Below are 14078 nucleotides of genomic sequence, written 5' to 3'. Positions count from 1 at the left end.
CTGTGCAGTTTTTGAAGTTGCCCTATATATGTTCCACTTGAACAAATTACAGTATTTGGAATGAGACTAAATGTGATACTGAGGGTAAAGTACAACAAAATACAACATGCTTTTTGGAATGGATCATGATCTATACAAACACTCTAAATTTGTGCTTTTCATTGCTACTATGATCCCAATCCCTGTGATGTTGGACTACTGTAAAGAGGACTCCTTAGGGACCGTATCCCGTGACTCCTTAGTCTGCTGTAAACTGACCTACCTCTGAGCTCTCTTCCAGAAAATTGTACAAAACCTGAGCATGCACGTAAAATTCTGCTGGGAATGCTATCAGCAGAAGCATTCAGGCTGTGCCTGTGCTGAAAAGAGCTGTCAGCCTGACTAAACAAAGAATCCAGTCTGTAACCTGTAAGCCCATCTACAGCATCTGGCCTGGATTAAAAAGACCACAAAATTTGAGTGAGAGGATATTTTTGTGAGTAGACAGGATGAAGGTCTGCAGATGATACTTGAACAAGAATATGGACAAATTCTGCTGTGAAGCAAAGATATCAGCAGTTCTTCACTAGAAAGATTCTCCAGAGAAACCTTCTAGGTGTCCACATGTTATATATATGTATTTTATATATACATATTTTTTTTAATGTATATTTATATATCCATTGGACTAGGTGCCGTTCTAGAAACACCAAGATACTTGAGAGTTTAACAATCCAGAAAAGACCAGACAGAGTTTATAAAGTCCCCAGCCAGACAGAATGGCCAATTTTCATGAAAGTGCTTTCAGAAATCCAGTCAGGTACTTAAATACTTCAGAAAATCTAGTTTCTAAGTGCTGAAAACTAAGTGTCAAAACTAGCAGAAACTCATTAAAAATCCATACTGTTGAACTCTTCAGTCATCCTGCAAACCAGCAAAACCCTGCCTTAATCCAAATGCAAGGGTACTGCAACAGTTTAACATCACACTGTTACCGCTTTCTTCTGTATCCTTATCAGATGCATATTTACATAGATCTTTCAGAAACTTCAAAAAGTAGTACAAATTTTTCTTGTTAATAACAAATCAGTGGTAGAAAATAATTTCCTTACTTTTGGGAGGGAAGCTCGCGATCCTGAGCTTTGCGTGGTCATTGTCAAAACTGTAGTGATACCCAGTGCGACTCTAGCTGGAGCAGCATCCATGTTGATCCAGAAAGAAACCCAGGACAAAATGACAATCAGCAGGCTAGGAATGTACATCTGGATTAAATAGTATCCCATCTGACGCTCCAAATGAAACTTGACTTCAATGCATGTAAACTTTCCTAGAACATGAAATTACTTTCATAAATGCTTTTTGCACATTTTAATCTTGTTTTCTGAAAATAAGTTAGATGTGTGGCCTGTTTCCTAACCTAACAGCACAAGCAGGTCCTGATACACAAATACAAGTCAGCCATTTGTTGCACACTAGTTTGAGGGACGCATGGGACCCCTGAAGCAGACTGTGCCCGGTTCTTCACATTAACTGAGAAAATTAATATTAGCACAGTTTTTTTTCACCTCCAGAAAATATAACTTAATGTTTCTTTTATCAAAATTTAATGAGATGTTACTTCAGCCAAATATAATGTTTAATATTAAAAGGGGACAACATTTTGCTCTTTTAATGACACGAGATTGAGCAAATATACTTAAAGAGACAAATGGGTAACTACCAGTCCTATGGTAGATCACACCCCTTCTCATTCTGGTCCTGTCATATACCTGTGTGTGTGGATTATGTCTAGCAGCAGAAACAACTCAACTCCTACTTTGAATTTTGCTGAAAGACTAACTTCAGGGAACCCACAACAATGTCTTGTGGGAGGTGAGTGATTCTTCAAACAACAGAGAGCTGCTCCGCAGAGGTAGTGAGGGGCAGAAGTTTAGGATTGCCTGACGGTGCAGCAGAGTCCTGACTTGCAACAGCTCGTCGGTTACTGATCCAATCACTCTGTGCTGCTCTCCAAATTACTGGGGTTTAGGTACTGTGAAAGCTCTCACTTGAGGCAGACTAACCCGAGTACAAGAAAGTCTGTCATCCCTGAAGTGTCATGCTAACGGCTCCAAAGGACCCCTTTTGTGTTGGGTGGTCAAATGCATGAAGATGCATTGTTCCTCATTCATCCTTTCAGGGGAAGATTTTTTGCTCCTTTTCATGATGTATGCGTATTTTTCTGCTAGCCTAGAAAACTGAACGGCAGGTGTGAGAGTTGGCCCAAAGGACAATGCCGAGGCTGTTTGACAAAGGGAGGAGGGGAGGAGAGCTGAACAATATCTTTTGGCAGGACAGAAGCTCTGCAATGAGTGATCAGACCTGAGACCCCAAAGGCAGACTCTGAGACCTGGACAGTGACCGATCCTGACCAGTCTGCCCGTACAGAAGGGGACTCGAAGAGGTGGGGTGGACACGTGTGGCAGCAATGGCACGAGAGCAGCCCAACCCGTTGAATGCTCTCCAGATTCCTGTGGGCAGGAGAAGGCTGGATAATACAGCTTTTATCCACATTTTAATTTCATACCAAACCTGAAGGAGCTTGCTACAGAGAAGACAATAATGTGGATGCCTGTAGGCAAAGCTTTCTTTTGCTTGAGTACTTTTGCTTTTCAGTTCTCCTTGCCAGGCTTCACACTTTTAAGTTCTGGTAACTACATATTTATTTTGTTTAACTACATGTAATGGGAGCTACTAATTGGCATTTTTATCCTTTGTGGAGAATTTTCCTGGGTATACAAGGAAGCTATTGCCCATGTTCTCCTTCCTCTCTTACTTTCAGTGTTTGACCGTGCAAAGTGGTTATCTGACAGCAATTAGAAAAGCAGATGAACTCAGTTATTCAGAGTTTGAGTCACATGGTGGCAAACGGCTAAACTTTGTATCAGCCAAATTACAAATGGGTAAGCTCCATCTGTTGGAATTTACTCTCAAGTACCCCCTTTAAGTGTGAGAAAAGATGAGAAGTCACAGCAGTCCCCCTTTCTACAGGTCTTGAATTGTAGAATCACAAAGTTTTCCTTCCTTGGCACTTTGGGCCCCAAAATGAGAAGCTGCATTTATAAAAATTGAAAACAATAATTTTCTTTTCATAAGAAATGAATGTGACTTTATTTTTGGCAGAAGCATATCCTCTCATGTTGTGTTATTTTACAGAACGAAACAAATGTATTTGATGCAACCAGATTGGCTCTTACGCTGAAATGATGAAAAAGCTATTTTAGATGAGAGGGATTATATCTAACCCCAGCAAGCACCCAGCAAACCGTTCTCTAAATGTTGTCTCTATTAAATAAACTCCAAGCATCTAAATTGAAATGTTAACAGAGTTCTCTCTGCTTTGTAAATCTAAAGATAGAAAACATAGCGTCTGAAAATTCAAAACAACAAATACAAGAAAAAACATTAGAGTATTAAACAAACATTTGATTTCACAACATTTCATGTCTGTACATTATGCAGATCAGCAGCGAAAGTATTGTCCGTTCAAATACAATGTCTCATAAATTAGACCACACGTAAAAACTGGTGAATATTTCATAATTTTCCTCATTGCATATTTGATATGCTGGAGGAAAAAATCAAGTTCAGAAAAATCAGTACTTTAGAAGTGATGAATCAATACTTAAGAAAAGATTGTTTGTTAAAAAAAGATCATTTTACAGAAATGAAAACTACTAGATATTTTTATCAGTTTGTTAAGATAATGATTTTGAGGATATTAGAATATGTATACTAGAATATCTTTAATGGTATAAAGGAAATTAGGAAACAAAATCTTTCAAGAAAACAAAAATATAAGGGAGAAAATTGCATTTTTTCAGATTTAAAAATAAGTGTGGCTGAATCAAATTTTAATTTCAGAATATTTTTTTATTTTACCCATCTGTTCCCTTTATAAATTGGCAATAGATACCATTAGAGCAATTAACAGAAAAAAAAAATAGAATAATGCTCACCAGTGTTGTAATGTTTTGTACAATAACCAAGTTCTTTATCTTCTTTCAAAATAAACTGTGGCAAGGTTAAACCCTCTGCAACTTGCACAGGTCCATCACTTAGCCACTCAAATATCAGATCATTCATAGTGTAACCAACTACAATGAAGAAATCAGAGTTTGTTAGGTGGTAGCTGACGGGAAAATATCAAAAGCAAATATTATGATGTCTGAGAAGCATATCTTTTATTGCAATATGTGTTATCTCAGTTATATTTTTAAACTGTCTGATTATCAACAGCACTATTGCGTTTGCTACCAGTTGCTATTACTGCACTATTACTCTATTAAGAGCAACAAGTAACACTGTTATGCTCTGAAATACTGCCCTGGTTTGCCACTAAAAACTAATTTTGCTGGCCCATCAAAGATGCTGTTTACAACAGAAATGACATTTCTCTATGTCTATGAATCAGCCTGCTTTATTTTCATCATTCTTTGATGGTGGAGTTGGCGAGCACCAACCAAACAAGGATTTCTACGCTGCAGAACGCTGAGCCCTTACCAACAAGAAAACGGCAGGTTTGTAAAGCTGTGAACCGACCACTGAGAGCTGTGGAGAGGAAAGAGAGGCTTTGACTCTGTGAAGTGTCTTTCTGACTGCAATGGCTACATGTTTATGGGTAAATTAAATAAGCTGTGACCATTCTCTGGGCAGTGCATACCCATATAGCTAAACCCACTCTCCTCTCCCCACAAAAAACCCAAGGTGTCCTGGTGCCTACGGACCATCGGGAATGATGGCTGGCGCATGCCATTATCTGAGCCACTCCTGGTTTTGTCTGATTGTTACCTGGTACAAGTCAAAACGGTGCTGACAGCTACCTGGTACGGATGGGTGTGTGCTGGTACCCAAGTCCATGCCTTGGCCGTGTTTAGCTCACCAGCATAAGTACACTAAAAGGACCTCTGCTTCATCAGGTATATTGCTTCCATTTTTCAAAAGCCCATAGCATGTCTCTATCAGACATAGCTAATACCTGGCTGTGTACTAATTGCTCTTACTTTCCTGAGATTTAATAATTTCTCCTGCACAGTATCACTGTGATTATCCCTGGAAGTGATGCAGCCCTAATGGGTCCCAGGAGAGGGAAAGGGAAGCGAGCAGGAACAGCACAGGGACAGAGGACCCACATGGTACAGCGATGGACAATTAAAGTACTGTTCCTCTGTGATTTTCCCTCACAAAACAGGAATATTGAGTCTCACCATATAAATACGAGGATGTAGCTACTATTTAATGAGCAAATGTTAGAGTAAAATCTTGTTCTTTGATAAATAAAGCAATTGGACACTTACAGCTCTCTAGCTGCATTGTACATGTCTGTACATCCATAGGAAAATTCTTCAAGTCCATGGGACAGGATAAGGTTAAAGTAAGCCTAAAATTGGAGGGAAGGGAAAAAATTAATAAAAGAAGCTATTGTTAGAAATCTACAGGTTTTATCCAAAGCCCCATATTTAGAGTTTAAAGGATCAAGACTGAATTTTAACCCCTCAGAGGCTGGGCTCACTCTCCCCTCTGAGTTATTAAGGACACAAGAGCTGTGAAGACAGAGCGTGTGAGCAAACCGGGCGCTCGCCGGCTGCGTTGGCAGAGCAGAACAGAGACAGAGAAGACAACATCAAGATACCGAGAAAAGCTCTCCAGTAATGTCCCCGTGAATGTTTTATGTATAGTACAGAATCCAAACAATGCAAAGCTGAAATGACTGATCATGGGGCACACATCACACATCTTTAAGCTTTGGTTTGGAAAAGCAAAGGAAGGAAACAACATCAACGGGTTTTTTTTCAACAGAGAGTGCTTTTGTTGTGTGTGAGGCCCATTTCCAACCCTTCTTTCTCACTGCTTAGCCATTAAAAGAAAGAAAAAAACATTATACAGTAAAAGCTAGAATCACATAGTATTAAAAGATAAAGAGTGCAGACAGAAGAAAGTAAGCCTAAAGGAACATTATCATACAAACTAAGTTTCTCTTTTAATTTTTCAGTTGTTATTGTCCCAGATAAAGCATAATTTTACTTGGATGGGAATATTCTTAATGTTTTTTTCTTTGTTTTCTTTTTTGTTTTTTTTTTTTTTTAAGTTCATTTTGCCTTTTCACATTACATTGAAATCTGTTTCAAGACTTCTCTTCTGCTTTATTTCTATTCTTTTTTTGTGTGGGGAGAAGAAATCATTTTTAACAAAACAAGATACCAGGATCACATAATTACAAACAAATAGCTGCTTTGAAAAAAAGAAGAATTGCTAAGATTTTGGTTTAAATTGTATAAAAAGAGTACATTTTTATTTCAGATTACCTTCAGCACAAAACCCACTTTGACACAAAGAAAGCAAATAAATAAAGACTTCTGCTCCCATTTACTGTCAAGGACGAGAACTAGATTGTCTGATTTGAAGGTACACTGAAACATTAACACAGTACAATGAGAATAATGTTTTTAATTATGTCAGTGAATCCACAGGCCAGCTGCCAACCTTGAAAGTATGCTGTCCCACAGACAAATGTGATCTCTATGGAGAAATACTTCACGAAGTTCTGTCTCCCATGGTGATTTTGTGCTTCTCACCACATACAGCTGATTCAAGTTCTTCCAGTCTATATCTTCACCATGTGAATCTTTGGCAATGGTCTGACTGGGCCTTCTAGCCCTGTGTCCTGGTTTCAGCTAGGATAGAGTTAATTTTCTTCCCAGTAGCTGGTACAGTGCTGTGTTTTGGATTTAGCATGAGAACAATGTTGATGACACACTGATGGTTGAGTTGTTGCTGAGCAGTGCTTACCCTCAGCCCAGGACTTTTCGGTTCCCCGTGCTCTGCCAGCGAGGGGGGGCACAAGGAGCTGGGAGGGAGCACAGCCAGGACAGCTGACCCCAACCAGCCAAAGGGATATTCCATACCATAGAACGGCATGGCCAGTATAGACACTGGGGAGTTGGCCGGGAGGGGATGATCACTGCTCGGGGATGGGCTGGGCATCGGTCAGCGGGTGGTGAGCAACTGTGAGGTGCATCACTTGTCCTTCTGGGGTTTTATTCCTCTCACTCTCTTTGTTATCTCCTTTTTCATTACCATTATTATTATTTTATTTTGCTTTGTTTCAATTCTTAAACTGTTCTTATTTCAACCCATGGGTTTTGTCTTTTTTCCAACTCTCCTCCCCACCCATTGAAGGACCGTGGGGGAGGAGTGAGTGAGCAGCTGCGTGGTGCTTAGTTGCTGGCTGGGGTTGAACCACAACATTCTCCTGTCCTGCCATCAAATCACTACGAGAAGATGATATTTAGGTAACTGAGACCAAAATAGTCTCGACCTGAACAAAAATCACATTCAACATCACTGCTTTTGCCTATTTGTGGGCTACCTAGAGAAAGTCACCTTATTTTCCTCTTGACACAGTCTTCAGTGTACAAGATGATAATATCAGGAACTTAGAGATCAGTTGTCTGTGGCACTGCAGTGCACTGAGATGAAGAAAAGCCCCTAGTAGTCCTCTCAACATCGCCACAGTAAATAAACTCCCATTTAACGTTTGGGAGCAAATAGCATAAGCATTAAAAATATTCATCACCTAGAGAAAAAAGTATACCTAGTAGACATAGAAATGTCATTGAAAATCTTCCATTTACTCATTTAAATATTTTAAGTGCCCTGCAAATGTTAACTAGTCTCATTTTTACTAGGTAATTTCCTGCATTAATGATTGAGCTAATTAAATTGCTAATCCCCAGTATTAACAAAAGACTGCTTCTGCCTTTTTTTCTGAAATGTTGCTATATCAAACTCTCTTCTTTCTTTTCAGTCATCTTCTAAATATGGCTTAGATGTTTCAAGTTCATTTCAAACATGCCTCTACGCAAATGCCGCCTTTCTAAATATGTCATTTCTTTGTACTCATTGAAGTAGGCATGGCTTATCCACAACTCAGATTTTATTGACTGTCGGATGTGGACTGCACACTGACTTTGTTTCCTTCTCCCTTCATCCCTTTCTACTCCTCCAAAATCTCAAAGAATTTGGGGTTTTAACTACATAGATGGGCAGGAAGGTCTTTTATTAGTCTAACATCAAACGCATGAGAAAGCGAATACATCCAGTTGCAGCTTTCAAGCCTCACTGGGAAAAATTTATTTATCTCCACTGCTACTAGGTAGATATATAAATGTTTGGGTTTTTTTCTGGAGGTAAGTTGAGAAAATGCTCATTATGTAGGTTCGCACAAAGGTTGATATCTTTGCTTTCTTTTCCTAACCAATGATGTCTTTCAGGAAGACTAGATTATTCTCTGCTCACCCTGACAAATGGAAAATAATTTCTATTCACTGTATTGATGAGGCTAGCTCAAGAGATCATGCCTTTATAGCTTTTCCCCTACTTGTTGTTCATCTCATCAGAGTTGCCATTCATAGGTAACGTCTTTGCCTCTGTAATTCCTTCTACTAGGAGCAGTGCAAGTGTTGAACCCAACACTTATTGCTTGGCATTGTCCAGAGATTCATTGATTTTCAACAAGATTACCACCTGCTAAATGTTCAGCTGCTGCAGTCCAAAGTAGCTCCACTGAAGTCCATGGTGGTGGGTCAATTTATAGTGGTTGACTCTTATTCAGTAAAAATATGGTCCTGCAAGTGTTTTCAAACCCAGGTGCCATGTCACCCTTGTATATTTACATTAAGGAAACAGGATCAGAAACAGAAAGGCAGATATAGCTACCCACATTGCCTATGTAATAGCATCATTAACAGGAAATGTTTCAGAAAAATGAATGTCTCATACTTGGCAAATTCAAGAAGGGTCTCTGGAGATTTGGTGCAAAGTGCAAATTTAACTGGCAATTACATTGATGAATATTTTAATCATTAATAAAACAGAATAAACTGCTATAGAACAATTATTTTACTTCTCAGACACCCCACCACCAAGGCATTTGAGATGCATAAACAACAGATTTGATGGCATAGCACCATAAAACATTGATATGAAGTGTTTCCTGAACAACCTGTAAAGCTCAAAGAAGCAGCTGACCAAGGACTTGATTTTGCCTTCAGTTTCCTGAGCACCCTTTACTCCTGTTAGCCAGGTTGAGGTCTCACATCTCGCTCAGGGAGAGCTCTGAGGTTGGGCACCTTGTATTTTCCAGCTGAGCAGACAGGGATCAGGAGGGAGCAGGAGAAAGTCACGTCTCCAGTGCCCCAGCACTTCAGGCACAACGCCAGGGCCACCAAGACGGCCCGGAGGAGAGGCAGTGTTGGTCTCCTCTTTCCCGCCCCGCTCCCTCACCCATCCCGCAGTCAAGGAAGAATCAAGCCCAGGAATAGTGCAAATAGAATATGAACAGAACAAAATGCAGAATCAGAGCCAGAAAACAAAGAATGAACAATTAGCTGGCACTGTGAAAAGAATTATTTAAAAAAAAACATAAATAATATTACTGAGCAACACTGTGACAGAGGCAGAGCTGTAATCCAAGTGCTCCAGAGCAGCATTGCCTGTCTTAAACTTTGGATCCTCTTCCTGATTCCCTCATACACTCGGTAAGTCCTTCTAAGCAGCACCCACTGATACTTTAAATGCCTTCAAAGTGCAGCTGGCACTGCCTGGATTTCTTCACTCAGCATTTCATTCAACCGCCCCTCTTTCATCCTCCGATTTCACCAGAATGTCCTGAGAAATCACTCAGACTTGGGCTGTGGGTCTCTCTCTCTTCCCACCCCAGCTCAACATCTTTCATTTCCGAATCATTCTGAGGTCTGTATTTCCCAATTCTGCAGGCAGGAAAGCAAAAGTCCTGCAGGCTGTGGCCTCCTTTGTCACCGAAGTCAGAATAAGGTATCCCATGGGAAGAAAATAAATAGCCTGACAACATGTTATTAATCAGAAACCCTCATGCTGGTGATCTTTAACACCTGAACACATTGTTTTGCAACACCAGTGTTTTCTCCAGGTGGGAGCGGACATGCCCTCAGATGGACCAGCAGCAGAGCTCAGCACAGGCACTACCACTGCCCTAAACGTAGCTGCTGTCATTGACCATCATCCTCCGAGGAAAAGCCAGCAGAGGGGGTGGCACACATGGGCAGCGAGGGAGCTCAGAGGTATTTATGTGCAGTGCAATCAAGTCCCGAACTCAGGAGTGGGGCTGAGATACCATGCGTCCTATTCATCCTTCGCCCATTCCTGCCCTTGTCCTGTCCTTTCTCTGGCTCAGGACATCATTTCCCCATCTCCTCTTACGTCTGCCCATCTACCCTGCATCTCTCCCAGAGACACCTACATGGCCCAGAGCCCAGCCTCTTTCTTTTGCATTCAAGTCTGTCCCCATACCCTTTCCCCATGCCTTTCCTGTTGCCCAGTTCCTGCCAAATCCTTCACCTCTCTTTGGGGTATTAAACCTTGAGACCGGTCCGCTCTTTGACACCTAATCCCCAAAGCAGCACCATCAGTGGAAGGTAAGGTCCTTTAATGCAAAAAAAAATTCAAAAGGAGTAAAATGTTTATAAACAGATTATTGTCAAGATGATCGTCAATCTGATTCTTTCTCTTGGAGGTTTGCAATGCTGATGCTCATCACCATCATACCACTTCTCTGATAATCTTACAATGTGACGAAAACGCTTCAGAATACTACACAGACGGACTGCTTGTGAATGGTCTGCAACACAGAACTGAAAAAAAGAACTGCTAGTATTGTATTAAACCTTTAGGGAACTGGGTTTACGCATACATAATCTAAGAAATTTTTTTGATAAATTTAAGGGAATATCTAATTTTAACTGGGATTGGAGGTATTACTTAATCTGCAGCAACCAGTGAACTGTATTCCAACCCACTTTTTCTTCACAAGCAGCTATCACTCCTCAGCCTGATGTGTTGCAACTCACCCAAAACTGCCCTTGACCTAAGCGATAACTCTCGCCCTGGAGGAGATCACTGATCCCAGAAGAGAAAGGCCATGTGGATCACCATGTGAGGTATCTGATGACAGGGAAATATCTTTCTCATTAATTATCCTGCAAGAGTGGCAGTTTGTGAGTGGGCTACAGAACAACAGCCTCCTCATAGAGTTTTTTCTAACGATAGTTAGGGTTGGTCTTCTTAAGTATAGAAATACTGTTGGAAATTTAAATCATCCTGGAGATAAGGCTACAAATCTCTTTCATCTCCAAAAAAAGGATGATTATCTCCTCAGAAGCATGAAAAGCAACAAATGCCTCACCATGAGTGGGCATGGTATCAAAAATAACATTTTATTTCTATTCTTATCCCTTCTTTCTTTCACGCTACATCCATCTGCACCTCAGCTGTTGGGACAGAAGACTTCACAATCTACGCTGCGAATACCAGAACACAAGTAGTAAATGCATAGTCACTGCTAAGATTGACTCTGTGCCATTTTTATGAAAAGCCTTATACCTGTGCAAAGCTCACAATGTTGGGTTTAGTGAGACCAGTGGGATTTTTATTTCAGTATTACCAATTCTAAAGATACTATCATAAATTGCAAGATTTCTGGTATTCTTATTAAAGCTCCAAGCTGACAATAAAGGCAAAAATATATTTAGTGGTACATTTTTCTTTGGAAGATTAAGTTCCTGATCCTCATAGCTGCTGAAATAACATTAAAATAGTATCTAAGCACAAGCAGACAAAGTTCGCCATTAAACTGGCAGGGGAGATGGAGTTGCACAGCAACCATGACAGCATCGCATGACACAGGAGCAAATGCCATTCAGGCTAGTGGCACTGAAACAGGGAGGAGAATCTAAAACCTCCTTATATTCCTCCCAGCCCCCTCTCTTGGGTGATCTGTGCCCAAAAGAAGGGCACATGCACTGTTCGCATGTCTGAGGGCCAAAAAAAAAAGAATTCCCAGTGACATTCTTCTTTTAAAGGGCTTTTCATTTTGTAGTCTATCTCATTATTTTTTCAGGGACCTGACTCATCATTTTGAATGTCAATTCTGGTAATTTTCACAGTCTACAGGCTTTGTCCTGTTAAATAGAACAGTCAAACTGTCTGCTTTTTCCCTTATTTTTGAGGAGCCCTGGAATTCCTTTCTAATATTTGTCGGGTTCTGCAGCTTTATTTCAGTCAGATGGGAATGGGCTGAAGTCAAGCTTAGAGGAGATGTGGACCCTTCTCTGTCCTGGCAAAATGTAAGATGTAGGCTGGAGTTTCACGTACTGCTGTTTATGAGCGTGTTCTCGCTCCCTCCAGTGCTTTGCTTTGCTTCATGTACTGCTTAACAACACAGGAGCTGGCACGGAGCGAGGTGGTGGATTTCTCATTACAGGCATCCCACTTCTCATTGTAATGCAATCATTGTCTGCAGATACACAATGCCAGCACAGGAGCTGCCAGCAAATGATTTTCCAATTATTGCTCAAGCAAATCTACGAAATTAAATTCAAGTATGATTTCATGTAACAGTTAAATTCTGTAACCACCTGTTTTCTTTCCATGAAGAGCCGTATTTCATCTCTTCTTTCTCCTCTGTCATTTTCTATCTTAATTTTCCTGCAGTGTGTGTTTAGTATGGTGTCGCTTTCCTCCTGGCATGATGACATCTCTGCTCTAAGCCATATTTTGCAATGCAATTGGCAAAAGACCTTCATCCCTGGGAGCATGTTCCAGGAAAACATGCTTTTTTGTACAATTTAGAAAGGGTTCCCACATCTGCATCATTTCACACCTAACATTTAACTGCTCCAGTGCAAGTTCAATGGATAAATGGAGTGATTGGTCCCTAGCAATTAAGGACAGGCATTGCCATTACCCGCAAGGAGAGCAGGTACGCAGACACGTGTCTTGGCTATGCAACCATCCTGTTGGTATAGACACCCAGAAGTAACCACCTACCAATATTTTTTTGATCCTGTCAGCCAAGAACAACTTTATTTGTACAAATAGGTCTTCAGCAGCATTTCCCACTTTTTTGCTAAGAACAAAATCTTCCTTTTTATTTGAGACACAGGAATAGAAGTGTCTATAGCCTGAGACGCAGACTATAGAAATGACATCTTGGGCCATCAAATCTGGTCCTCTGCTACCATACATAATCTAATCCCTTTCAAAAATGATCAAAGTTTGTTTAATGATATCTAGTCCCTCTCCATTTCTGTTGGAATATTGTTCTAGGAATTCAAGGCATATATGGCTGGAAACTTTATAACTTCTACTTTAAGTTTACTTATGAGCAGTTCAGAGCCTTTTGTTCTGGCAGCATCTTCCTTCGATCTAAGTCAGTCTTCTGTTGTGTTTGTATTTACTTCACCTCCAGCGCTCTTGTGTGTCAGCTGGAGACGTGCAGGGCGTTAGAGGAGGAAGTCAGGCAGTACGTGTTCAGATACAGTGTCCATATCCCTACTTCGCTTTAAGTGCCTTACAAAGTGAAAAAGCAACTAATTTTGTGTCATTGAAATGTAAATTATTCTTTCCTTAAGCAGGATGATCAATGGGGTTTTGACAATAGTTGTGCTAGTTGCATAACAAAGTACCCGCATTAGGCTTCATTATTTATTTAGTAGGTGTTATTATTTGTTATGCAAAACAGGTACTTTAGACACAACAGAAAGGTAAGAGTATTGGAAATCCAGGGCTAGATCCTGTCTGAATTTGTAGATTGAGATGGAATGAGAAAGAAAGGAGTGGGTGATGGGAGGGCACAGCTAAGAGAGTGTTAGGAAACCATCCCAAAGGATGAGAAGAATCTGAGGCCATTTAATTAAAAGACTCCAAAAGGAAGGGGAGTGGGAGTGGAAGGAGAGGCAAGAAGGGCAAGAAGGGCAAGTAAGGGCAAGAAGGAAAAAAAAAGGACGAGTGAAAAGTGGGCAGCTAATGGTAATCCAAGGACATTGAGTTCAGCCGTGATGAGAACGGCTGCTTATCGCACAAAAGGCTGCAATTTTTTAGGCTCTGAAACCATTGTTATTATTGTAATCATGCCCATGGGAAGTCAAATTTACTGGATTTACATAGCATGCAGGCACAATTTGGGAAGTCACTGTATCCCAATAATCATTGTACGGTTTAATAAAGTTTAGTGATTCTAGCAC

The 14078-nt window shown here is 40.4% G+C and overlaps 1 protein-coding gene across 1 annotated transcript; it reads right to left on the bottom strand.

The window, feature by feature from the left end:
- Positions 1–1091: 1091 nt before the first annotated feature.
- LOC104159126 (glycine receptor subunit alpha-2-like) lies at positions 1092–9754 on the bottom strand (the record flags this gene model as incomplete). The annotated part of the gene is made up of 4 exons (XM_009696948.1): positions 9735–9754; positions 5316–5398; positions 3978–4115; positions 1092–1306 (listed from the first exon to the last, which is right to left on the bottom strand). Coding segments are annotated over exons 1-4 (456 nt in total), but the record flags the coding sequence as incomplete, so codon positions are not given.
- Between the last annotated feature and the right edge of the window lie 4324 nt (positions 9755–14078).

Source organism: Cariama cristata, unplaced genomic scaffold (assembly GCF_000690535.1).
Source record: "Cariama cristata isolate BGI_N322 unplaced genomic scaffold, ASM69053v1 scaffold16873, whole genome shotgun sequence".
NCBI lineage: Eukaryota > Metazoa > Chordata > Aves > Cariamiformes > Cariamidae > Cariama > Cariama cristata.
This window is presented reverse-complemented; position numbering and strand designations above follow the sequence as displayed.